Source organism: Aphelocoma coerulescens (genome assembly GCF_041296385.1).
Source record: "Aphelocoma coerulescens isolate FSJ_1873_10779 chromosome Z unlocalized genomic scaffold, UR_Acoe_1.0 ChrZ, whole genome shotgun sequence".
NCBI classification, from domain to species: Eukaryota; Metazoa; Chordata; class Aves; order Passeriformes; family Corvidae; genus Aphelocoma; species Aphelocoma coerulescens.
Window position 1 is genome coordinate 8,837,741 of NW_027184085.1, and position 27,381 is coordinate 8,865,121.

The 27,381-nt window shown below is 46.0% G+C and overlaps 1 protein-coding gene across 3 annotated transcripts in view; it reads right to left on the bottom strand.

The window, feature by feature from the left end:
• Positions 1-1,229: 1,229 nt before the first annotated feature.
• The window catches only part of FAM219A (family with sequence similarity 219 member A), a 97,153-nt gene continuing 71,001 nt past the window's right edge, over positions 1,230-27,381 (bottom strand). For 2 of the 3 annotated variants that reach the window (XM_069002509.1, XM_069002507.1), the window contains exons 3-6: positions 15,927-16,029; positions 11,964-12,044; positions 11,579-11,633; positions 1,230-10,416 (exon numbers count right to left, since the gene is read on the bottom strand). In XM_069002509.1, the coding sequence (XP_068858610.1) occupies positions 10,258-10,416; positions 11,579-11,633; positions 11,964-12,044; positions 15,927-16,029 (398 nt within the window). In that variant the 3' untranslated portion in view covers positions 1,230-10,257. The remainder of the gene's footprint in view (positions 10,417-11,578; positions 11,634-11,963; positions 12,045-15,926; positions 16,030-27,381) is intronic. The other variant, XM_069002508.1, reaches the window with a different exon arrangement.

Genomic DNA, 27,381 nt, shown 5'->3' on the forward strand with positions numbered 1-27,381 from the left:
TCCAGGGAAATTATTGCCTGCTCTGCCTCCCCATTTTAATTAAAAGCTGGATTTGGGTGATCCTGTGTGGCATGTTTGCTGTTCCATCCCGAGTTATGGGCTCTGCAGTCAGAGTGAGCAGTCGTCCATCTCAGTGCAGAGGCAGCTGGGTCGTGCCAGAGTGGGAGTTGCATGAACTGGGTTTGCTTTCTCCACAGCTGGGGAGTTGAGCAGAGATGCCCTTGCAGGGATGGGGACAAGCCCTGCCCTGCTCTGGTCTGGCCTGTAACACGGTGCCAACTCAGAGCCCTGCTGTGCTCCTGCTTCCAGCCCCACTGCTGCCTCATTTTGGCAGATCCATGGGTGCAGCCCCACACCCATCTTGACAGGGCAGGTGACAATCTGTGCCCCTGAAGGGCTGCAGAGCGCTGCTTGGTTTGCTGCTGTTCAGCCTGGGACGTGCGAGTCGCTCTCGGCAAAAGTGATTATTGTGCCCTTAGAAAAGAAGAAAACAAGCTGCCCTTGATTTTCACAACCCACTGGTCTCTTTTCAGCCAGGTTTAGGCTCTCCATCAGCCCCATTCCCTCCAGGGAGTCACTGGAAGGCTGGAAGGGGAGGGTGGATACTGCAGTTCCTACCCCTGCCCCAGCTCCCTGGCTTTGGAGAATCCCAGGGCACAGCTCTGGGGAGCACCACTCTACGGAGAGGTGGAGTCCAAGCCTCTCTTGTGAGGGTACTAATCCTGCACCAGATTTATTGCCAGCATGAGCCACTGGCCTCCATGGCTGTCCTCTGTCCCTGGTGGTCCACAGGTTTTCCAGCTGCTGGCATTGGACTTTAAAATCAGGGCTTGGCTCCTGTGCCAACAGTTTTGAGGGGCAGAACAGCTGCAAGGCAGAAGAAAAGGTTATTTCACCCATTGGTGTTGTACAGTTGGAGCAGCTCTTTCTGCTTCTCGCAGGCCAGATGCAGGGGCTGGGTCCAGCCTTGTGTGCCTTCCTGCTGCCTTGGGGACTCGTGTTTCCCAAACACTGGGGGCCAGTCTTGGAATATTTACCTCTGCCATTCACACAGCTCATAGCAGCCGCTGTTTCTGGCAGCCAGCAGGCCATGGTGTGAAGGCTGCACCCCTGGTTTCAGTACCTGTGACTGCTGGGGGCTCAGAGGAGCTGGTGAAGTCCACACCCCCTTGCCCTGGTTTGCTCCAGTGAAAAAAAAGGCGGTCAGGCTGGTTTTCATATGTATGCTTTTTAATATCATTAATTCCGTTACACTACACACAACCAGTAACAATGATAAATACTGCAATGGAAATGTTAAAAAAAAATATTATACACTTATTTCATGTTTTTGAAAAAAACCCCCACATTTTAAAATAAATTAATGCATAAAACTGATGGTAGAAAAGAGAAAACCCAAAACAAACCATAACACAACTGATCTGTTTAAGGCAATACTCTACACAGACGGGAACAAAAGTACAATAGTGTGCTACATGATCTGAATGGGAAAAAAAGAAAAGAAAAGAAAACCCATACAAGATGCAGACTGATGCTTTGGGAATGAAAAAGCTCCCAAAACCAGATAAAAAAAACAATGGCCAAGTTAAGTGCAGCATTAATACACTCTGCATGTCAAATGATTAGCAGGTTCCTAACAAGGACTAAGGTCAAGCTACAACAAATTTATCTTCCTAATTAAAGGTTATTCAGGTCAAACCCTACATTTAACTCTATTTGCGTTTGGCTGTTTCAGCTATATTTCACTATATGCAAGGACAGCCAGAAATTCATCTCCTGCTCTTGAGATTAACACAAAGGTTGGGAGGTCTCCCATCCTGAAATGTATTTCCATTAAATAAATCCAAAAAGGATCTTGCTTTTGGTGACCCTGAAATGCCTCTCACCACCCCTTCCCCTGGGGCACCAGGCACCACACAGGGAATGGAGATCTGGAAGGCATTTGCTTAGGTTGATTTTTTTCCATGCTGAGGACACAAAATGGAAGTGCAGATTTGATCCGGACCTGGAGGAGTGCTGTTTCTCTGTCTGCCAGAAGTGTCCATCTGGAGCCTGCTGAAAGTACTTTGCCAGCATGGAAGAAACCCATCCTGTACCCAGGTTCTGAGTACAGGCAGGACATTTGCTATTAAGGTTGGTGAGAAGCTCCACACCTGCCTGGGCAGCCAATGAACCCCAATTATTAATGCAGCCCAGAACTTGGCCACTGGAAGATGGACAATAATTGTAATGCCAAAAAATCCCCCTCTCCCTCAAAAAAGAAAAGAAAAGGGACAGTAGCAACTTTCTGCCAACTTCCTCGGGTGGATCCCCATCAGCTGCCACCCATTCAAGATCGGCAGTGCCAGATCTCACCATCATTGACCCAGTACATTCCCAGTAAGGTGCATGTCTGCAAGGTGCTGCTGGGGGCAAAGAAACTTCTTGGGACATGATTAGAGCCTCCTGTACTGCCCTGCTAGAGTGCGTGGGAAGGAAGCCATGGTACACAAGGAAAGAAACCCAACTGGAATTACTAGATTTGTGATGGCCAATAACTGTCTGGGTTGCCTTGGGTTTGGGTGGGAAAGGGGGATGCGGAACTGGGCTGAGAATCACTTTGGTGCAACTGCCTCTGATGCTCATCACTAGTGCATGGGGGCAGAGCGAGGAAAGGCGACGGCTGCTTTGAGAAAAGGGGAGTGGAAGGAGGACGTGTGTGCAATATAACAAGGCTTGCGATTCTAGGACTAACCACTGGACACGGATACCGAAGATTACCTGTGAAAACTAGCTATCCTTCTACTGCTGCTGCTCCTTCCCCAACTTCCTGGTCTGATTCTCCTTCAGTTTGGGAAGCCATGGCTGTTTGGCATGACGGCCAGCGCCGACCCTCCCACCCCAGTCCTCGCTCAGCTCATGGGGTGACTCTGCTACAGGTTGGACAATGAGGTCTGGAAATCACGTCAGGCATAGACTGGCTCTGCGTGCCAGCCAGCACCTGCTTTCAGACCCTTCAGAAACCTATTTAAATGGCAGCTCATCTCCCTTATTAAACTGAAGGTTCAACAACCTCTGTGGAAGGAGTAAAAATGGTTTAAAAAGTGCAAAAAGGGGAGGGGAAAAACCCAACTTTCTGAATTGTCTCCCCTGCAAAGACTTCATCCTACACCAGAGTCTTTTGGCAGAACTACAGTCCCACCAGTGTCTCAGTGCCCTGCCCCAGTGCAGCAAGAGCAGAACCAACAGGCTCCCCACCAGGGCCTCTGCTGCAGGACTCCAACCCACACCAGGAGCGTGTGGGCTGGCAGGTCTGGGACCCAGTCTGCAGACCTGGACCCACAGCACTGAGGCCAGGAGGGTGAAGGCATCCGGCTTGGTGGGCTGGATCTCACCAGGTTTTGCACGAACCTGGTGAATCCTCAGCCCCACAGCCTTCATGTGGGTGAAGAGAAATCCCAGCCTCCTATCTGACTCTCATCACATCACATTCACTGACCTACAGCTGGCCTGACTTTTGCTTGGGGTTTGTCTTAGGACAGAAGCAGCCACACACTGAACACAGCTGCTACTGCAGCTTCTCCATGCAAAGAAACTGAACAAACAAATCTGTGAACTGGGGATGGATACGAAGGTCTGTCATGAAGAGTGCTTGCCCAAGTTTTTCAGCTCTTTCTGTGTGTCTGTATTATATCGCTCAACAAACTGTGTCTCCCAAATCATGGAAGCTTGAGGAAGGTGGGTAACAAATGGAGTTGCAGCTTACTTGGGTTGCAGAAGCAAGAAGGCAGTGTATGTGAACAGGAGTGCTTCCCAGAGAGCCCACCTGGGACAGCTGCATGGGCAGCTAGAGGAGAAGTGCTGCTCTGGGAGGGTAAATATCTCAGCAGCTATGGGACTTAGCATGGACTTTTAGTGGCCTTTTCTTTTCCTGATGCCTGCTGCTCTGCTTTCCAGTGACAGTGTGAGTCACATTTTAATGAGGTTTATTTTGTACCTTCCACTCCCTGATCCAGTCCCACCACCTGTATCACCATTTGTTATTATGGAAATGCCTCCACAGGCCAAGCACCATCAGTGAGGTGGGCACTTTCCAGGAGCAAATCCTTCTTTTGCTGGAGCAGCTTTTTAGAGAAAGTAAAAGGCTCAAAGTCACCCCCAGTGGCAAATGGGTCTGTAAAGCAATGGGAGAAGCTGCTCTCCAGAAGCACCAGGGAAAGCTGCTACCTGTCCTGCTAGTGTCTGTGCTGCTCTGTGACATGGTTTGCTGTATGATTCTGTGGGCCATGGGGCTGTGCTCTGTGTCATCTCAGTCAGTCCCAGATTTTGACTCCCTAGCAAGCTGTCAAAGTAGTGCTCAGCCAGGCAGCACTCAGCTGCTGTCATCCTGGGTCTGCCAGCAATGTCAAGTGGGACAAAAGAAGGGATGGAGCTGTAATTTTTGGGAAGCAATGCGGCAGCTCAGCTGCATAATACAGGAAGTTAAAATATGGACCACAACCCCTGTGAGAAACCTCCATTGACTTTCTGTAGATAATCCCAGGCCACAACATCTCCCTCTATGCTAAATTCCTGGCCCCTCTGCTTCAGGTCGTGTGGTTCTGTAACAAAGGTGGGTTTGTCTGATGAGATGTGGTTTGGAGCAATCTCTCTCACAGCTGAGCCTTGAAAGGAAGTGACAAGTATGCCTAGAGGTGAAAAGCGGCTTAAAATGAAGACCTTCCCATGCCTTCCCAGTTAGCCCTGTGGCACTGCTCCTCTATGCAGATGTTGCTTTTGAACAGGCAGCCCAAGCTTGCTGAGCCAAGCAGCAGCCAGGTGCCAAAGCCTATGGCATTCTAGGTAAGTGGCAATACCCCAGGTGGGTTTGAAGTGAGAATGGAAAAGGAAAGGAGGAGCCCAGGCAGAACCACCAGTTTAAAGGCTAAGAGGATCATATGGTTGCTAAAAGCAAGAGCATGAAACTGCCATGGGAATATCCCAAAAAATGAGCCTTGCAATCCTCTGTTCCCCTTCATCACTACTCGCCATCCCAAGTTGCACTTCCAAATTCCTTAATTCTGCTATCAGTGAATGGTGCTGTTGGGCCACCAAATCTTTGTACATGCTCCCTGTAGGAGCAGGCAAACTCAGAAGCCAGTTGTGCAAGAGTCAGCTGCCAAGTAACTGAGTAACATATCCTTGACAAACATCTTTCTCCAAAGATGTTTAACCTCTGTACTAACCTCCACCCCGCTGCCTTCTGGAATGTGTGAGCAACATCAGAAGAGGGTAAACAGAGGGAAAGAAGAGTAGTACTTTGAAAATAGGAATTAAATTTCTAGAGCATGGTATTTACATCCTGCTTGTAGATCTGTCCTATCAATGGCGTCTCTCACATTTGGCAATATCCGTGCAGGGTGATGGTAGCACTTTAGGAAGGCAGGTTTCTCCCACGTGCTGCAGAAGGGAATGGACATCAAGAAGGGATGTGACTTGCCTGAGGTTAGAGCAAATACCAACAGCAGCAAGGACCCCTGATCTCATTTCTGTGCCCTAACAGTCCAGCAGACCCACCAGGGTTGTATCTGGCTGCAGCACCAGCTCAGGGACAGGGTGTTTCTGGTGTGTACATCTGAAAGCAAGATTTGCTCTCTGCTGGCATCAGCACTGCACTGAGACAGATCAACTCAGACAACTGGGATCTGCCCTAGGCCATGACAGCACTTGGCAATCTTTCTAGTTACTGCTTGTTTTCCTTTTCCTGTTTTCCATCTGTTGCCCAGCTGGTTCCTTCCTTTCTTCAAAAGCATCTTCATGTTTCTGTTGAGTCACACACAGAGCACTGCATTTTTCAAGCCTCCTGCACTCTCCTGCACAGCCTGCAGGCCAGCCCAGGGTCAGACTGTGCATGGAAAGGAAAGGATTCTGCTCAGGATTTCAGACCTGTGTGTCAGCCAGCAAACTGCTGAACACAGTGGGTGCCTCCTTTTGGGACAAGCACTGGTGAGACAAACCAGAAGGAGCTGAGTCCATCCTGTCCGTGGGGAAGCTGTCTTGAAGCCCCTTTCAAAGTCCACACAGTGATGGTCACCTGCTTTTGCAGTTGCAATCTGCAGGCAGGACAGCCAGAAGAGCATAGCAAACCCAATGGCCAACCACACGTGTTAGGGACAGACATGCAGCAATGTCAGATATCATCCAGTGGCTCTTCCAAGGATTGACTTCAAGATGTGTCTGATAAATGAGCCTTCAGGATGGGCATCAGCCTCCTTTCAGCCGAAGTTGATTTACAAACACCAGAAAAGGAGACATGACTATGCTATCTACAGACCCTCCTCAAGACTAGGACGATGTTCCTCCTCACAAAGACATCTGGAAATGTGGAGTTTGGAGACTGGAGAGATGGAACAGAGTGCTGAGACCCTGGAGTTCAAATCCAGCTCACATTAAAGTATACTATCTGATATTTTATCAGATTAACATCTGATAAAAGAAAAGGATTTGCTTACACTTAGGTAATTTGGTGACTGACATTACATAAAATCCTAACAAAAACCCAGTCTGGCTTTATGAGGCATCAAATGCAAATTCCTTTGTGGAGGCACCAGCATCAATATCCTTACATCCTGTTTGCACGGTAATTTAGATAGTGATGAAGCATTACATACTCCATGGTGTTCCTCTCCTTGGTTTTCTGTACAACTTTGGATTGAAAATGTGGCCTGAGAGGGCCATCTCGTTTGGTGCCAAGACTGGAGGAAGGAACAATTTTCTTTCTTGCATGCCACCTGCATTTAGGAGAGCACTCAGCAGCTCTGTAGATTTTGTAAAAATGCTGTGACAGAGAGTCAGAGTCTGTGCTCTTTCCTTCTGCCTTCTCCTGGCCATGGTGGCAGAGACTGGTCTAAGGAGAGCAGTGCCAGAATAGCCATCTATCTTCACACCTTCCCAGGAAATCACCACAGCATAACCTCCAACAAGGGCTGCTTGAGCAGAGAGGCTGGATCAGATGATCCCACTGTGGCCCCTTCCAGCCTTACCCATACTGTGATGCTGAGGGCATAAGGAAAACCTGCTGGCTTAAGCAAAGGTCTGAACATGAGACCAGACAGGGGTAACCAGCCTCATCTGTAGTTGATACATACCAATGGGCAGTCCTCAAAATTCCATAATGAGCCAACAAACATGCTTCATGGTAATAATCTGCTGAAGGGGCTGCAGTTCAGAATGGTTAGTGTTCAGTTTTCTATGACAGCCTCATGTGCATTGCCTTAAGCCACTCAGCCTTTCTGGTAACGACCCTACACAGGTAACTACTTTTCCCCACCCTTTCTACATTATTCCCCTAATAAAATATACGAACACAAAGCATAGAGAGGAGAAGCCAAAAAATTGCCATTTTATGGTCCTGTACTGTCATGCCAAACCAACTATTTGTGCAACCAACTCCTTCTATGCACGGGCAAAAACACTTGGGTTGTGCTTCAGTTTGTATTTGGAGAAAGCACCGGCTGTAACATTTGAATTCATCTCCCTCCTTCCCTAAAAGGTTGTGCTAGAAGCAGATGCATATCACAAAATGAAGAGGGAAGAAGGCAGCTGGAGGCTTGGGGAATGCCTCAGGGCACATGGCAGGCAGAAACCAGCAACAGGGGCAGTAAAAGGACTTGGTCATGGTGCCATGGGACAGTGGGTGTCATAGAATCACTCAGATTGGAAAAAGACCTTGAAGATCATAGAATCCAACTGTTAACCCAGCATTGCCAAGTCCACTAAGTGGAATTCTGTCCCTCAGAGAGGTGTTAACCCTGGAGGATAACAGTGCCAGCAAGCACATTCTTAGACTGAACAGGATGGTGCTTGGTTATGGCTGGACCAAGTGACCTTAAGGGTGTTTTCCAGCCTAGACGATGGCATGATTCTACGATAGCAGCATGATGGAGACCTTTGGGATGAGCAGTCCTCAGTGGCTGGCCCAGGTGAAGAGATGGCTTCTTGTTCTAGCAGGCACTCCAAAATGCTCCGATCTCCTGAGCAAGGGCTGTGGGAAAGGCTGAGCGTGTGCAGCCCGGCTGGAAGGCACAGAGACTGACCCAGGAGGATAAATGTGATGAAGACATTCCATGGTACCAGTGCTGAACTGCAAAGTCCCTCTCCAGAAGAGTGAAGATTTAGAGAGCCTTGGTCATGTCCTATAGGATTTGGTTTGACCATGGTATTTCTATGGTTATAACTACATTACTCATTTTAAAAAAAAGACTCCTCAAGGAATGTTTTTCCCCTTTATCTTTCTCTCTACTCTCTACTTCCCTCACCTCCAGACAACTTGATAACCTCAACCTGAGTTGTATTTTGGAAATATTCCCCCTCAGCACTACCAGGTGGTGAGAAAATGAGAATTCACTTGAGGAACACTATACCTACAGGAGCTGGCAAATTAACCATCACTTCTGCATGAAGAGGCAAAGATGCTCAGTAAACAACACATTCAAGTCCTCTTTCTGTGGCCTGGAACCAGGGTGGCAGCATGCTGTTCTAGGGAAAGGGGAGAAGCACAGCTTTAAAAGTTGTCAGTACTATCCAGTGAATAGTAAAGCCCAGGAATTTTGTGTGCCTGCTCTTTCACTCCCACTGTGGCTGGTATCAAGCTTTGCATTGCACAGAGTGAATCCCCAGGATGTTAAATAAATCTCCTGCTAATTATGAATAGGACTGCTTAAAGACTCAGCTCACTTCATGCAGATCTCAGATGGGGGATTTGTCTGTTGTGGTGCAGCTCAGGCTCTGCTTTGTGACTCCAGAATTCTGTTGGGAATTTCAGAACTGCCCTCATTTTTTTCCTTTCCCAGGCTACAAAGCAGGTGATGACCCAAGGCAGGTGGTCCTTCCTCCTGAAAGGCCAGGAAAACACAAGAATTGTGCCTGTGGCAAAAGATTTCAACACCGAGAAAAATGCCAGCCCATCCCTTGCATATGCTGAAGCCAGCAGTGTAAGACCCACCCCTGAGAGGACATGTTTCCTAATTCCAGAAGTGATTCTGCATTAAAAACAATCTGCTGGTGAACTGGCAGCTCCGCCCAGCAACCTAATGTAACAGGTTTCCTAACTTTTCCATCACCAAATAAAACACAACTACTCCTGACAAGGGACAGCTGTAACATAGACCACGTCTGGCTCACAAGTGGGCAGATAGGGGGTGAACAGTAGTTTCCTCTCATGGGCATCTTTCAGCTGAAGCTGTTCATAAGTCTGCTGTTGCTGAAAATTTCTCTCAAGTCTGACCCCACTGCACTGATGACTTCAGCATTAATGAGTCTCTTCCACAGGCAGCCAGAGACACAGTGCCAAGAGAATATCAAGAGTCAAGCATTGTTAAAATGTGCTTTCTCCAACTAGCTTTTCCAGCACTGTCATTCAGGCTGTACATCTCTAGTCCTGACTTACGCAGGATTCACTTCTCAGTTGGACAAAGTTTAAGTTTTTTGGAAAGAGATGGGTTGCACAGGGTTTAAATACAGGCTGAAGTCAGAATACGTGACTGAACTGAACTCACGAGTATGGTTGGTATTCCTGGGCAAGGAGCAAATCCCTGAAGTGCATGGATGGATTGCAGATTGAATCTGATGTGTTTGGTGGTAATTTAATGTGGCGCTAAGAGTAGATTGCATTGGCTATGTGACACAACAGCTCTAGCTAGTACTGACTCACAGTGAAATGTCACCTGTTTGTCCCTTTTGCAAGTGAATGAATTGTGTCATGCTAGTCCTGGCTAGCCTTGCCATAAGAAAGGATGCCCTGGTCCGTCCCCATTCCTGTGCCCCAGTTATAGTATCATTTTGGTTATGCAAATGAAACAGGTTTAGTGAATGAATTAAGAACTGACTTCCTCTCATTGGTAAAACACTTTGATACCTCCAACTTGCCCTTATCTTGCAGATGGATTGGTTTCAGTGGGCAGGATTACCTGAAGTCCCAACTGACCTTTCCCATTCTGAAAAAAAGACACTTTACAAAATATCCCCAGTGCCTAAACAAACCAAGGAGGTATCTCTGGACCCCTCTGCATTCGCTTTCCAGATCAGTCAGTTCTGCCAGGCACTGCCTGGCACTTTGAGCAACTTGTCTTTTGTTTTACCATAGCTTAAAATAAGTTATCAACCAATCATAAAATGAATTTTTTGGTTTCTCCTGGCTCCATGAACACAAAGAGGTGCACGTCCTACCATAGGAGGAAGCAATGGCTGTTAAGTTTTACAGTTATAGTGGAAAGCACTGATCACAGCCTGCCAGCCTCACTACTGGATGTGACAGGCGGTGGAGGAGGTGGCTTGGCAACACATGCAGGTGGGGTTGACCGATTTAGGGGGGATTAAGTCGAGGTCCTCGTCGTCTGGGATCTCATCTAACCGGTACCCATCCTTTAGCAGCTGGATGTTCAAGTCTTGGTTGATCTGCTACAGACAAAGAGACAAACAGTCAAACACTTGGGACTTCTTACTTCTGGTGGTCAGAAGACGAAGAAGGTCCCCTATTCTGGAATGTATTTCCCCATCATTAACAGCTGCCCCACTAATGAAACAGTCCTAGTTTTTGACCTCAGGTGAGGGGAAGGTACTAGCTTCTTCCAGAATAGGAATATCTAGAGTGAGGTACATTATTTTTGGTACATTATTTTTTTCTGGAATTATTTTTTCCTGATGACAAGCCCTCAGTTAAAGTAATGTAATAATAGTATTTACTGGCAGATGGGCAGTCTCCCCTCTCAGTCTGGGACACACTATAGCAGTTAAAAGATGGTAAAGTTTGGCTGTGTAATCTCAGATTCAAGTGCTGCCTAACCGGGTCTGTGTAAACAACCCTTCATCAGGGCACAGAAACAGCTCAGATCATCTGATACAGTCACTGCTCCTCGCTGTTTCCCAGGGTTTCAGAGGTATTTTATCCAAGGAAGAGATAAAAGTTCTGAGCAGTTTGTGGGCAGAATGGCTGCTCAGCACCCTGGATGCAAAACCCTGCAGAAGCAGTAGCCAGAGGCTGAGCAACAAATTCATGAGAGTTCGGGAATATACTCAGAAACAATGCAGAAGGACTAACAAGACTGAGCTTCCTGCCTTTTCTCTTTGAAAGGGCAAGAGTTCATATCTGCAAGTCCTCCCTGGAATTTCTGCTTGCTCCAAGTAAACACACACTGGGTGACCCTGACCACTCCAATAACTGGAAATCACAGCACACCCTCAGATCCTTTATTTGTGTCCTTGGCATGCATACAGTTGCTGAGCTGCCATGGCAGACAAGATGATGCTTTTGCACCTCATGGATCACTGCAAGACTAAGCAAAATGAGGGAAAGTTTGAGTGAAACCAAAGGTAGCTGTGAAAACTGCTGATGGGCAGATCTCTGTGCCATGGCAGTGAGAATATGGAGTCAACTGGATCACCAGGGAGGAAAGCAACATGAAACAGTTTCTGCCATGGCCCCTTTCAGACTCACAGAGTCTATACCACTACTAATTTTGTTGTGTAGCCATTTCTGCCTGAGCAAGACTACTCGGAGCCATTTCTGGCTGCTCTGTTATTTGCATTCATGGCAAGGATGGCAGGAGAGAGTATAACTCACCTCAGCGGATGAGTATCCCGAGGAGGAATATCTGGACATATCAAAGTCATCATCACTGCAGGGAAGTACAAGATACAGCAAAGAAGGAATTGGTTAGATGAGACCTGTATTCCCCACTTAGTCCTATCTTTCTTGTGCCATGAAACTGTTCTTGAGGCACAGAGAAGTTACATCAAGGCAGCCTGTAGAGAAGCTTTCATCTGTGACCCTCGGATCTTTCCATCACAGTGCCCTCTACTCACAGCTCCTCTCACTTGTTCTCAAACAGAGACCCATTACAGCACAGGTCAGAGGGAACAGTGGAGGGAAGAGTGTGAGTGCTGCCCTCTGGCATGAAAACTTGCTTAGGCTGTCATGTATATCATCTTTTTAACCTTTTGCATACCTGTCTGTATCCAGGGCTACCAGGGGCTTTTCATCGGGACTCTGGTCTAGCGACGAGTAGCCCTTATTGGGAACGACGAGCCTGAAATAATTAAATGTTGTCCATTAACCACACAGTAAAGCTCAGCACCACACACTGCCTAGGGTAAAGCTATATGACAGCTGGCTTTCCCCATTTCACTTCTTTGCATGCCCTCACTTATTGGTGAAGATGTTTAAATGGGTGCAATTCAGAGGGAGCGAGCTGTGCCTCTGGGTAGCCTACAGTAGTTTCACAGGGATAAACACTGGGCAGGCTTTGGGAACATACTCCCTCCTGGAAGAAAAAAAAAATTGGGACACTCTGCACTTCATTCTGGTGAACCTGTTTGGCTAGGACTGCTTGTCACATCAGATTGCTCGTTTTTGTGTTGCCTTTTTTTTCCTGGCAAGGGTACCTGACACTAGCAGTAAGTACACAGGAGAAGGAGTACATAGGGGAAGGCAGAGGCTCAGGGATCCCACAGTTCTGCTACTGGAGATCAGGGATATGATGTGGTCTCTCTTTCTGAGTACCCAGGACCCTGGCAACACAACACTTCTGAGATCTCAGTCCTAAATTTAGTTATACTAGAAATATGAGCTGGTGTGCCCAGTATAAGAGACCAGTCAGAAGAGCACGTTTTAAATTCCATTTTTTTTGTGATGACTTTCAGTTAATCAGAAATGTTACAAAGGCTGAGGATGACTCTGCACCTTTAATTGCCTGGGAGAGTTTGTGAAATGGAATGTAGGCTTCAGAACTTCTAGGATAAGGAAAATGTGTTAATACAATGGTTTCTTGTTCACATCAGAGTTCTTTCATCCAAAAAAACTGCAAAACTACTTTGGTTCACATTTAAATTAAGATTAACTAAACCAAGCAAATGGAGTAAGATTCTTTGTTCAGCAGGTAGGAACCATAAGAGTGACAAAAATCTTCTCATTTGATGAGATAACTCAGGTTTTCTTCCAAGTGGTCTTTAACAACACACCATGATGCACAATGATGCTTCACTAAGAGTGTAAGAAATGAAAATCCAAAGATGATAATCCATGTCATCCGTGCTCCCGACTCTCTAACTGCCTCAAATGTTTTTCTGCTTCTGTGCAGAAAATTGCAGCAAGCCATTAATAATTTTAGAAATAAGAACTCCTGGCAAGCACTGTCAGTGGGCAGGCTCAGGGAGAGTAAGATATATCAAATCCTGTAACAAAGCAGATATATAGGTTCACAATTAGTTATATTTTCTTACTGTGTTAATTGAAACATAAATAAATTAATTTAAAACCTAATGCAGAATTTCCAAAGTGCTGCACCAGGGGACTGGAGAAAATGGGATCTACCTGCAAAATTCAGCAGCCCTTCTCACAGAAAGGGGACAGTCCTTCTGCTCCTGAGGTATGTAGGCAGGAACTCAAGAAGCAAAGATGTCTGGAACTGAACCTGAGATGTGGCAGCACAAATTTGCCCATACAGATATCAGAAATACTGACTCCCATTTTCACTCTCCAGTTTCCAGTCCCTGCTCCATATATATTCACTGACAGTTGTGATTAAATCATCAGTGAACAAAGCACTCTCAGAGGATTTAGGAGAAGAATGCTGTGGTGATATTTACTTGATGAAAAAATCCCACTACACCTTCTTTTTGAGAAATGTCTTTTTTCTAAATAATAAAAAACTTTGATTTAACTGCAACAGGCAAAAATTGTTATAGTGTCTCTGCCCCTGATTTAAATCTTTCCCTCACATCCTGATTGTCCTTACTTTCACTTCCCACTGTTCTTGGAATAAAGTTGGGTAGCAGTGGTAGCTGCTTTCATCTGCAGCTGTCCCAGTATGAGCTTCTTGTCTTTGTGTTTTTGCTCACTTGAAGCAACACAAGTTGGAACACAAATTCCAAGTTTAGGTCATCCTGAGTGGACTGTAGCATCCAGCTATGTCCAAGTGGTGTGGATGGTGTGGCCTCCGTGCTCATAGGAAGAGTGCAGATTCAGCCCTACCTTGTTCACATTCAATTTGCTTTTAGGGAGACTGAGAGTGTTATGGATCCAATTACTCTCACCTGTAAGGCTGACTGCACCCTTGTCCCAGAAGAGGACTGAATGGTGAAGGCAACCTTGTACTAGAGACTGGATGTCAGAAATCCACAGGGATAATACAGAATAACGGAAGCCTTGGGGAAGAAGGATGAGGTGGAGTAGAGACTAGGAGAGGCAAAGCACAAAGGAAAATGTATTTGATGAGAAGAGCAGAACTGTCAAAAAGGGGAAAATGGCTTTAGCTTATTCTCCTGCAGAGACCTGAGGAAGCCAACAGTTCAGACTTAAATCATAACCTGCAAGTGTATCCTTCAATCATACCTTGCAGTGTATCCTCCTGGACTATATCCCATTATACTGCAACCATTACCCTGTGAAAAGCTGCTTGAAGGAGCTTGTGGCATTTCTGCCTTGCTGGTGTTGCCCCGCCTGTGGCAAGACAGACTGAACCATTCAGAGGTGCTCAGATGTCCTTAAGTGAAATGAAACTGAGCTGGCTGTTTGAAATCTTTTGTCAATAGGTGTCACTGCTCTGCTCTTTCCATCGGCAGCTTGGAAACAACAACCTCTCCATGGAAAATGCACTCATGTTATAGGTAGATACCCCTATTTATCCCATCTTCTCTCCTTTATTATCTTCCTCCACTAATTTCTGTGTTTCTAAACCTCTCAAGCAGCAAATCTGCTACCATTCCTCTCAGGATGCTAGCTTGCAGCCTACTGCCAAAAGAAAACAAGTTTTTCCAGCATGTACTTGGAAGATAAGGAGGAACAGTGGGCCTGGAAAACCAGCTGAGCACAGTTCCTGAGTTTCTTGCTGCCATGAAGGGTCTGGCTCTTTTATATGGCCTCAACACCCAAACACAGAGAGGAAGCAATGCAGCATATTCCAGCCACATTTCAGGGGCTTACAACTAAAAGTTGACAAGGTCCTGCCAGGATTTATTACTAATATTTTGGGTCTGGAGAATTAGTGTGAACACGAAATCTCATCTCTCAGATGCATTGCATAAAAAGAGAGGCACTGACCTGCAGCTCCTATTCAGTTTAATATATGGTAATCAAGGCAACTTTCCCATTCATCAGTAAATATCCAGGATTCTGCAGATTCTTCTGTCATTTTAAGTGAGGTCCTCCACTAAAAACTGCCACCTTTCTAGTGGCATGCAAAGCATGCAATTCTGTGGGTTCATGAGGTTTCCTCCCTTCTGAACATAGGTAACTAATACATTGGTGTACTGAAGTTTGCATGGAAAAAAATAAAAATACTCTAAAATAAAATATTCAGCTCGGAATGTCTTTGTTTACAGCAGGTTGTAGCACTGCCTGATACTGTCTTACAGAGCTCTTCCAAAGCATCTCCAGCAAAGTGTGACCATGCTGTTCCAAGGGTGGAGGAGGTGTATAGCAAGGCACACAGAGATGGATTATTTACAAGCCTCCACTAAATCCATCAGGAGGGGAAGGGGTCACCATCAAAAAGGAGCAGTGGAACTTACTGTGACAAAAGCAACCAAGGCTGAGCTAAGCTCTAAACCAATGTGTGTTTCATGAAGCAACACTGCTCCTCTCCCACTGGCAGGATTAGGTGTTACATGAGACTACCCAGAACCTGTAGGGTGGCCCTATCAGCCCCTTGATTTCAACCAGTCTGGGCTACCTCTGCGTTCTACAGGCTGCACTGCCACTGGTCCTGGGCTCAGCTGCCCCGCATCTTCCCAGGGGCTGGGATGCAACACAGCACAGAGCATTTGGGCCCGCCAGCTCTAGGAAGGGCCATCATTGCTCTTGCAGTGTGTCTGGCAGTAGGCAAAAGCAATGAACACTGTCCTTGACCACCCCAGGGCCATTAGGGATTGCAGCTCAGAGCACAGCTACCAGTACTTTTCCAGTCCTTTACCTTGTTCGTGCCATCACGTTGTTCTTCTTGGGCTGCTGATTAACTGGGCTTCCCATGTTGCCATTCTTCAGGGAGCCCTTCCGAGCCAGCTCCCTCTGCTTTTCTGCACAGAAGATAGGAAAGGGAAAAGCAAAATTAGAGCAACAGCCTGGATGGCCACCATAAAGCTGAAGAAACCCAGATCTGATAGTGGCAAAAGGCACAGCAGAATTAACAGCAAAGGACATGACCTCGCCGTCTCTTACAGAGGGACGCTGCAAAGGCCAGATGAGTTGTGTCCCACTTTCTCTAAGGTCACCAGACCTATCCACCTTCACTCATAGCAGCTTGTTGGCAGCAACACACTAAAATCTTGGTCTCCAAGACCCTAAGGTCTTGGGGCTTCTGGATGAAACCCAGCTGAGGCAGACAAAGGGCAGGGACCTTGTCCCTGTCCACAGCTGGTTGCTGCATGGACCCCAGTACTGTGCTGTACTAATATGGCTCTGCCTCCAGCAGGGATGGGAACCCAGGGATGGATAAAAATTGATATTAAATTTTCTGATTTGAAATTCTTCCTTGTTTCCTCTGGAAGATCACTTGTGTTGAGTTACCTGCTAGTCACAAAAGTTGAGCTAGCCACCCCAATCTCATCCTGCAATGGCAGGCAAGGCTTGTATGGAAATGCTGGGCATGGGGCCAGTAAGGCAGGAATGAAACCAGTTAAAAAAAAATTCTCCAGAGTGTGAGAAAATGCTGGAAACTACTTTTGTGGCATGCCTGAATAACAGGTATACCAGGCTGCTTGCTGAGGAACCTGAATAGTGAATTTGTTTTGCTTCTGCTTTCCCTAAAATGTGTGAATTCTGGTGGTTGGTATTTTTGTTGTTGTTGTTGTTTTGTTATTTTCTTTTGCAAATTTTATTTCCCCTTGGAGAGAAAAGCAGCTTTTCCCACTTATTGTAGAAAAGCAGCATGCTTCTGTGGTGTGCAAGTTCAAGGTGGCCCAACACTTTCCCTTCCTCACAAGTCAGAGCAGGGGGACACACGTCCAAGACTCCCCTTCTTGAGGGAGAAATAAGCAGCAGAGATGCCTAGAGATTGTGATGCTGAGGAACATGGAGAGAAGAGTATATACACCTACAAACCATATCCAGCCTGCTCCTGCTGACAGCAGAGGTGAATAAATGCTCATGGAACTTGGCAGGAAAAGGACTGGATTAATAACTCACTCTGGCATGAGCAACCATGAGACTGATTCAGTATTGAAATCAAAACCTTAAATCAGAGAAATTTCTCAGTATGGAACTTGCAAATGCATTGGTTACCTCTGACTCCAGAATAAAAGGCTGATATTTTGCAGGCTACATGAATTTTGCTGTTCAGAGAGAGATACAGTGAGACTATGGAGGCAAATACTTACAACACTAAATACAACCCACTTTCCACTCATCTCCATCAGAAGCTCCAGCACTGACCACAAATACACAGCACTGAGACAAGCTGCCAGTGCTTTAGGATGCTGATGAAATGGTTATAGGTGACTGAACACACTGTGAGTACAGGTGTGATGGCTTGCAGGTAATCATCAGCAACACCAGCAGGGCTGAAACAGCCAGGGGAGCCTTAACCATATCCAGGTTCCTTCTGGCTTTTCACTAAAGCTTCCTTCAAAAAGCAGGATAGAGCAGAGAAGGTTGGGAGGGTATGAAGTAGCCTGTGTGTGCCTTTGACATTACAAAACAACTGGGGGTCTGAAAATCCTGTCTGATCATTAGCAGGATCACTGTGTTGGGTGATGGATTTGGTTTGTGTGCGAATTTTTGGTAGTGGAGGGTTACACAGGTGGGTTCTGTGAGAAGCTTCTAGAAGTTTCCCTGTGTCTAACAGAGTCAAGGCCAGCTGGATCCAAGGAGGACCTGCCGCTGATCATGGCTGGGCCCATTAGCAGCGGTGGTAGAGACTCTGGGATAATGCAGTTAGGGAAGGGGAGAAAATCCTGCACAACTGCAGCCAGAGGAGTGAGGGTATGTCAGAAACACCCCTGCAGACACCCAAGTCAATACAGAAGGAGGAAGAGGAGCTGCTCCAGGTGCCAGAACAGATTCCCCCGCAGCCCATGGTGAGGTCCCCCTGCAGCCCATGGATCTCTCCATAGGGGAGCAGAGATCCATCTGCAGTGCAAGGAGGACCCCACAACAGAGCAAAGGGGCGCCTGAAAGAGGCTGTGACCCTGTGGGAAGCTCATGGTTGTTGTTTTCACTCCTCTGTCCAGCTGAGTGACAGAGAGGCTTTGACTGGCTCCTGCTGTCCAGCCAGGGTCATCCCACCACAGACAATCTACCTGTCTCCATGCTTGAGTTGAAGCAAAGCAGCAGTTTTCTGTTTCAGGGGAGAACTTGGAGAACACAGACAGCTGTGCTGTCAGTCTGACTCAGGGGGGAATTAGGCTGCACTGGTTCCACTTCAGCTAATCCTGGATGTTGTGTCAGAAGAAGAACACATGGAGCAGCACGTGACTGTGTGTGTGTATGTGAGGAGGGGTCCAGGATCCTTTTGATACCACTATCCTGCTCTGAACAGCATGGGGAACAGCCTTTCGTCTGGATCTGCCAACCACATCACATCTTCTCCCTCCATTATGCCCTCCTCAAGTGCTCACCTTGTCACTTCATCTTTGAGACACTCGGTCCCTTACGACCTTAAAATCATTTAAGGGAAGATGCATCTGCTCAAAGAATAAATCACTGCTTTCCTGCTAGCCCCACACAGGCCTGTGCTGCTCACTGACTCCATCTGAGCCATTCAGCATCTGCTCCAAGTGCTGCTTCAAGGTAAGCTCTGCTGGTGACAAGACAACAGCCAAGCAGACCATGGAGCATTCAGAAAGGCAGGGATAACACCTAAGTAGCAAAGGAAATGCATGCTGCAGGCACAATCAGCACTGTAAGTGGCCCAGCCTTGTGTCCTGCCTGGCAATGGTCTCCTATTACAGAAGCAAAGGTCCTTAATAAGAAGGTGCCCCAGCATGCCAAACACTCAGCAAACTGTCCCTGTCCCAGGATCCGTTCACCTGCCTGATCCAGGATGTGTTAGAGGATGGATGGACAGATAACTGCATGCTGACAAGTGATGCACACCCCCACAGGGAGCCTCCTTTAGAAAGAGTCATGTCTAAAATGAGAGGGGCTGAATTCTCCCCTGATCATGAGAACACCTACAGCCCTAATGAATTATTTCAACCTTGAGATGATTTAGTGCAATGTAAAATGGTTACCTGTTCAGCTGGCAGGATCTGTCTATCTGCTTTATGATGACAGAAAATAGTAATGGAACATGGGAAACAGAATGGACTTAACATGAATGTGTCTGAACTAAAAATCAGACTTGAATGAATCCTTAACATTACTTCCCTGGTTTCAGCATTTAAACAAAATCATAACCAGTTTTAATAACATTTCACATTATTTTAATAAGTGAAATGCTGAACAGTTTTTTGGTGCATGTTGCGGTGGCCTTGGTTTTGCCCACTATCTTCCCCAAACCAGAAATGCCAAAAGTACGCATATGCTTGAGTCTCCTGCAGAACTGCTCCTTTTGTGAAATGAGGCAAAGCAGACAACCCAGGAATCTGGTGAACATCACACTGTGCTATGCTGAAGAGCTATTTGGAAGATCAGACACCCAAAATCCACATTTTCCGTTTGTCCCAAGATAGCGGGTGAGTCTGGCTATGATCAGACAGTGGTGGGTGGAGAGTGGTTTAGGATGCCATTGTCACACTGTCACTGTGCTTGACTACCTGCAGCCCCCTCAGCTGAGGCAGCCTGACTGGCACAAACACCATTTTATGGCAGATGAGGCTGATTTGCTTCCTTTGCACTGTGGGATGGAACAAGCAGATGCTGACTGCTCCTGTCTCTTTGCTGAAAGCTGCTGGCTGGACCTCAGTAACTCAACTGCTTGTGAACCTGCCTGACCAGGAGAAGATGGAGCTTCCTGCTATGGGGACAGGGGAGTGTGGGCCCATGGGATTTACTGCAGTGGCAAGACAAAGAGAAATTAATCCAGTGTGCCAGAGTTGTATTTTTTCATTTTCAAAGTTGATGAGATTTTGGGATGTATTTCTCTCTCTGTCCCTCACAGTCAAATTGTTTCTGAGGCTGAGGACTGCAATTCCCAGATGAATTCTAATTTCTCAAGTAAGCTGAGAATTTAAATTACACACTAAATGAAATTAATATGTCTGCTTAAATTCTGCTGAGTGATGAACACATTCATGAGCAAATGAAAAGAGAAAGAATGAAGTGCTGTCTACAGCTTCTTCAAGCCCAAGTCCTGATTCCAGTTCACTTGCATCGCTTAGCTGGGGACATTAGCATGAATGCAGCTAACACTGAAACCTCTACCTTTCACCTCTGACAGAGAGTATTTGTCAGTAAGGACTGTGTCATTGCTTGGAGAGGATTTTAGGGTAGGTACATCAATATGTGCTTTGCCTGCAGGCTGCATGGAAAGGAAGGTATAAGAAAGCTGTGTGATAGAGCCATGCTGATCCCAGCGCTCCCTGGAGTGTAGGTGTGACCATGTGGGTGGCATTAGTGCAGCTGATGGCTGTGCCTACCTGCAAGGAAAAAAAAAGGCAAAAGAAAAGTGATTTTTACTAAACAAGTGTAGCAGAAACAAAAAGGACCTATCTGTGGCCGGTCCCCTGCTGTGAATACAGGGAATACGGTTTCAAGCTGATACACCCACCAGCACTGATTATTCAGGACAGGCTATCTGAATAAGGATTGTTTCACTCGGTTTCAGAAAAGACTGTTCAGATAGCAAGGGTCAGACAACTATGTCACCCAACCACCAACCTGGGTGAGATGCAGCATTCTTAGCTGAAGCCTATTATTTTTCTGATCCAGCAAAACTCGGGAAAAATAGTGAACTGTTTTCTAGTTTCTAACTCCAGTTGTGTGAACTGGCTAGCAAGAAAAGGTGTATGAATCTGTCTTCCAAGGTCCCTCCTGGACTAGGTTTTAAACATCCAAATAACAGCATTTCCATACATTTCTATCTGGCTGCTGCTCTGTGCCTTTAGCATGGCTGAGAGCTGGCACAAACACCAGTGGGCTGGGAGTGGTTTTAAGCTCCCTTCAGCTACAAAGAAGGCCTGATCAAGAACTGGTAAATGACCTAGGGACTACAAAGTTAATGTTTGTGTCTATTGTTCAAGGATGCAGGCCTTAACTTCTTGGCTGGGAGCTACTAACAGCAGCAGGCAGTGCATTGCACGCACAGCAGCACAGGGCTCATTCTGAGGTAATCCTCAGCTAGAACACTGCCTGTGCAAGTTATTGAAAGGTTTCTGAGGGCCTGGATGACATTATTTTGCACTTCTCTTCAGAAAACACACACCAAAACATCACACTATTCCTTAGCACAGAGGAGAATGTGTAAAGAACTGCTCCAGTCCCAACCAAAGTTACCACCTATTTACACCATGCATTTCCAGAAGTGCCTTTATGTTCCCAGCAGCACATCATCCTTCCCTAGCCACTCTATCCCAGCCCCAAAGCTCATTTTTCCGACCCTCATGTGATTACAGGAAGGAATGGCTTCTCTGCTCCTACCCACTATTGGGCTTTGTCCCAGAGGAGAGCAGGTCATTTCCTGCAGTGAAAACCTCATGGCTATACACTTCTGGGAAAAAAAAAACCCACTATTTTCAACACACAGAGCATTTTATCTCTTCATGGTGTGATACAATGGTGAATCATCTTTGTAAAACAGTAAGTTGTGTTTTACTGCTGGTATAAACTATTTAACTGGTTTATCTTAGAGCCATGTAGAGCATCTGTGGCAGCAGGGGAGCACAGAACCAGGATTCCTGCTCCCATTTCTCCTCTCTAGCTGTCTCTGCAGCCATTTTATTCAGACAGGTTGGGAATGCGTAGCAGCAGCCAGCAATTAATCTCTCTTCATCTTTGAACACCTTTCTGTACTGATTTCAAAGGCATCTACTGCTGCAGCTCCCACCCCACAAGGGCATTTATTTTGTTCTCATTCAGAATGTGCTTTTTCACTTAATTCTAAAGGATTGAGATTTTTATTCCTAATGGCTGCAAAATACTGCATATAAGGATTTCATTTATCACTGTCAAAACTGGAATATATGAACAGCACTGGTGATATTTAAATCTAATTTTTTTTTCATTTTTCACATTTACCTTGAGAAAGGGACTTACTTGGTATTTTCATTTACTTTTCAAAGAACATTTTTCCTGCCAGCCAGAAGAACAAAGTTAGCTATCTGGGGAAGCATTTGCATTCTGACAAGCCCAGCTAAAAAGTTTCTGTTTACAAAATCCCTAAAAAATCTAATCCATAAAACTGAGCTACTGTCTCCTTTAATGTATTTTAAAGGGACAAAGAGAATTAATTTACTTCACCTGGGGAGAACTTCTGCAAATGCCCCCTCATTATTTTTACTCAACTGAACACAGCTTTAAGTCAAAGCCATTTGCTTGACCCTGCTAAATGTGACAGACAAAAAACCCCCAAAAAACCCCCAAAACCAAAATAAAACAACAACAACAAAAAAACCAAACCAAAAAAAGGGAGTCTTTTAAGTGCAATTTAACTCTCTTCATTTAAATAGCTCAATTCATTCAAAACATCACTTATGCTAAAGGCACAATCTACCAGATACACAGAGGTAATATCAGTGTCTATTTCACATTTACTATGAGTTCTGATGTTCTGTGAAGAAGCATTAAGGTCACTGGTGTATGTACTAAATGTGATGTGTATTTAGGAGAGTAACAGTACAAACTTGCTTAGCTGAATGCTCACAGCCTTTGGTTATACAGGATGTCATCATATAATGTGCATTTGTATAAAAAACCACTTGAATGGAGTCTGACATAAGTAGGCTTGAAGTGCATCGACACTTAGTCAAATGCTTTCATGCTAAAGATTGGTCTATGGGAGAGAGCATGTGTTGTATCACCTACATAAACTACAAATTTAAAACAATAATAAATCACAACTAAAATATTTTTAATATGTTGTCACCGGGAAAGCCTTCACTGACTAGCAGATACCCCAGCTTGGAATGACTTGTTGAGTTCCCATCAGGAGGCAAACAAATAAAGTCCTAAGTGATAATGCCACAGGCAGCACATGAGCTTAGAACGGATTCATGGCCTGCTGACTCCAGCACTGTGCTTGGAAAGGACTCTTGGCCTTTTCTCTTGCCAGGACTGGACTGCATCTGACAGTCCAAACCATGTTTCTGGCTTTATTTAGCAGCAAAATACTGTATATTTGATCCATTCTGCTTTATCTGCTGTATTTGGTTTCTATGAACCTATGCATTTCAAACAAAGTTCTGTATTTTCTGTCTAGTAAGATGAAAGCAGATGGAGACAGGCAACTAGGCTGGTTAACAGTACTGTTTTCTTCCCTGGAAAAGGTAAAGAAAGAGTGTTACTAGTGAGCAGAGTACTTGGAGGGCAGGTCACCCTCCAAGTACTCTGCTCCCCAGAAGAGGACTTTCAGGCATTGTTTCACTAGATTAATTGCTTGTTTACTATGAAACTTTGCAGGAGAACAGGATATGTACAGCTCAGGGTGCCTCTTCCTGCTATTCAATTCATGAGCCCCAGTGCTGGGTACTTGGCTCAGCTGGAGCACCCAGAAAACCTGCTCCCCTAACAGGATTACTGACCTGATCCCTCCCTCAGCAGGGCTACCACAGTCTGGAAATTTGACACATGGCCTCAGAGCTCAATTAGTTATTTAATAAGTTTATGACCAAACAATCTGCTGATTAAGCTTTCATTAATTAGATTGGCAGGAATTCTGTTTCAGAGGGATAGTGGCCTCTAGTGTCTCCGAGCAGGGTTGGAGAGTCCTTGTGTTTGGCCTGACACTTCCCTTTCCTGCTCCAGAAGTACCCGTGAAAGCTGTTTGGGTGGCACCTGAGGATGCTGCCAGATCACTGGGGCATGGTGGCCCTTTGGGACAGCCCAGTACTGTGGTCTGGTTGTTACACCTGGGGCAACTCAAAGGCTCCTGCTGCTCTCTTCTCTCCTCTGAAGTTTTGCCAGATGGTGACGAACAAGACAGGCAGGGTTTATTTAGGGCAGCTGGAGATCTCACAAGTACAGTTCCAAAGGGCCTGGCCTGTCATTTTGGTATTTTGATTGGGGAGGGTGGCTCACAGGGAGGAGTGGGAACCCCTTTCCTCTTCCTCTTTTAGAGAGAATTTAGAGAAAGTTCATGGCTTCAACCACTGGCTTTGTTCTGTGGTTTATGCTCTGATGGATGGGTCTCAGTGGGTGCTGCAATCTGTTCCCTGCAGGGTGCCTTGGCTGAGAGGGCAGGGTGCTGCCACCTTCCTACTCCAGGTTGGCCCCTGCTTTGGTAGAGAAATCAGGACTGGGCTAAGGGATTAGTCCCAAACTATCATAAACGATTACATCTTTTCCCATTTGCAAGGGATCCTCTGTCTCCTTTCTCAGGCAGGGCTGGTATCTGTTGGTGTTAGACACTGGAGGATGGCACAGGGGATGGTAACCAACTGTTTCATGTTCCTTAATGTTACATGTCCTCATGTTACAGGTGCAGGGCTGAGGGTTTGGCAGCTGCCTTCTCCTTACACCTCTCAAAAGGGTTGGTGACAAAACACAGCCATGCTTCTAAGTGGCAGAGGGAAACAGGACTGGCCAGAGAAAGCTCATGTCCCTGCTAAAATGCCTGAGAAAGAGGCTTGAAAGACAAGATGAAAGACAAAGTTCTGGCTGTAGCTGCTTTACGAGCTGCAGGAGAGGAAACAGGGCTGGGGGATGACAGATGCCATCCCTACTGCAGAGCCTGCAGCTGGAAATCAGACACATGCACTGCTGAGCTGAAGCCTCAGTCAAAGGAGCGGCAGGTCCAGTGGCAGCAAGAGCTCAAAGGGGCTCTGGGAAAGCCTGACTCATGCTGAAGAGAGCAGTAATGTGCTGGGAAAGATGATGACATTCTTAACCTAGAACTCTGACGTCATGAGTTTGTGTCATGGTTTAGTATTTTAATGCTGATGTACTTCATGCTTTTGTTACCATTTGTTGGTGGAGCAGTGATGCTCAGAAGAGGTTTGTTACCACAAGCTGCTAGGTGCTGGCATGTCCCTTCAGGGCTGAGGTTATGGCACTGCCACCCCAGCCTCGCTTGCTGCCGGACCACAGGCAGCCTCCAAGGAGAAAGGATGAGTGCTAATGCACTTCTGGCCTGAGCAAGGTTTACCACTGCTTTTCGGGGGCAGTAAATGGGAGTTCAGGCAATGGGGAGGCAGGTGTTACCAAGACTGAATGTGAGAACCCTTTTTTCATGCCACACACTACTGATTTTGCAAAGACTCATGCCTTTTGATTGGCAAATGGGCCCACCTCCTTCAAACAGCTGGCAGGGGAGGTTCCTGATTCTGCCTCCCAGCTGCCTGTTCTTAACACTGTAGCACTAAAATGAGACTGCTGGCAATGCTGCAGCTGCCACGTCCCTGCTATCTGACTCTGTCTCCTAAATGAACCACTGAAGCAGAAATTCTGGCAGACCAACATTTTTACCTCCCTCCTGAATGGTCAGCTGTATGCACTGAAGGAAGGAGAAAATTCCAGCTTGGATTTGCTTATCAAAAGACCATTAGCTAAGGATTTTCTAAGGTGCTTCTGAAAGAAAAGGAAGGAGACATGCAAAAGCAATACAAGAATTATCATAATTTTTGTGCCCCTTGCATGCCTGGGTCAAGTATGTGTTGGGCCACAGCAAGTACACGTTCAGCTTCACTTGGCACATTTAAGAGCTAAAATTGCCAACTGCACACCAGCATAAGGTTTACTGTTGTACAGCTACCTGCTTGGCTGCCTGACTGGAGCTGTGGTAAGATGAAAGGAACAGGAGAGTAGAACAAAAGAGGAGAGAAACAGCCTGAGGGTCTCAGCAAGCAAGGCTTTATTGCAGTAGAGCTAAGGGACTAAGGAGCGTGCATAGAAGACACAGTTGGTTGCCTGAGGAAATTAAGACAAAAGAGAGACTATACATAAGGACTACAAGCGGCTAGAATGGTGGGTGTTTCAGTGATGCACAGCTCCTTTTAATTACAATTTCAGTTTGAATTATCTTTCAATAATTAAGATATACAACAGGCTTTAACTTTTGTACACAGAGACTTAAGCACAGTGAAAGTCATTTTAATTTAATGATGGAAAAGGGGAGTGAGAAGAGTCAAGATACAGATTTTTTAAGGGTCAGGGACCCTGTTAGGGATTTTATAAGAAATTACCTGCCTGCTCTTCAGTCAGGTTGTGCTGCTGGGTGGACAGACAGAGGTGAAGGGAAGAGCAGATGACAGCGGGAAGATCCTGTCTGGCTGCTGATGGAGCAGGCAGAATGTGCAAGGAACAAAATCCTGCAGACTCCAATGTAAAGCAAAAGATGTGACAGCAGGGGGGTATAAGCTCAAGGCATGCTGAGATTTCAAAGAGTCTTTGCAAAGATACAAGCTTGCTTTGTGTTTCTTTTTGCTATGCATTCTTGTAAAAGAATCTAATTTTCCGTTCATAATCTGATTTGAATCAAGAACAGGTTTCCATTGCCAATCAACTGCATGCAGGCTAACAGTATCCACTGTTGTCTTTTTTTACCTTTTTATTTCTCTCCACACAAGCCCCAGGAACTTTTAGGTCATACTGTATCTCAAATTACATCTGGGGACAGAAAACAAAGGTGACAGGTTGATCTGTCCTTAACACAACTTCACAGTGAAGTGACATCAGAAACTCACTCTGAATTGGGATGTCTGCAGGAGACAGTGGGAATGAGGCACTGGGTCCCCTGAGGAAAGAAATTCAAGCAAGCGCAAGGAGGATGGAGGAGCTGGGGTGTGTACACACAGACACGCACATTCAGTGACTCAAGCCTGGAATCTCTTTCTCTCACACACTGTGCTGGAAGGAGCCTGGTTTTTGCCAAGACCTAGACACAAACAGCATTAACACTCAGCTTTCCGGACAGCTTCTCCACCCCATTGATGCTGGCAGAGTCAGCACTGAAAAAGGGAGAGCTGCGAACAGAGCGAAAGCAGGGCAAAAATATTCTCTGCTTTCAACAGGTCTTTGAGGCTTCTAACAGCTGCATTTGTGAGGTGAATGCAAGGGCAATGCTAGGCTTCGGGGAATAAGAAACCTTTAACTTTTCTTCAGCAGAGATATGCAGGAAGCCCAGGGACTGACAGCCTTGTCCTTTCCAGAAATGGCACTTAAGTAAAAATTTGGGGACACTGGGATGAAGAGCTGTCTTTAACAGAGCTTCTCCTTGGACAGTGTGTGCACTGGGAGAATGAGAGTAAGGATCATCATTTTCTGATCATCCAATAAACAATCCAGCAAAGGCATCTGACTGAGGAGACATGTCCTGACTTGGAGCTCATAGGGATGAA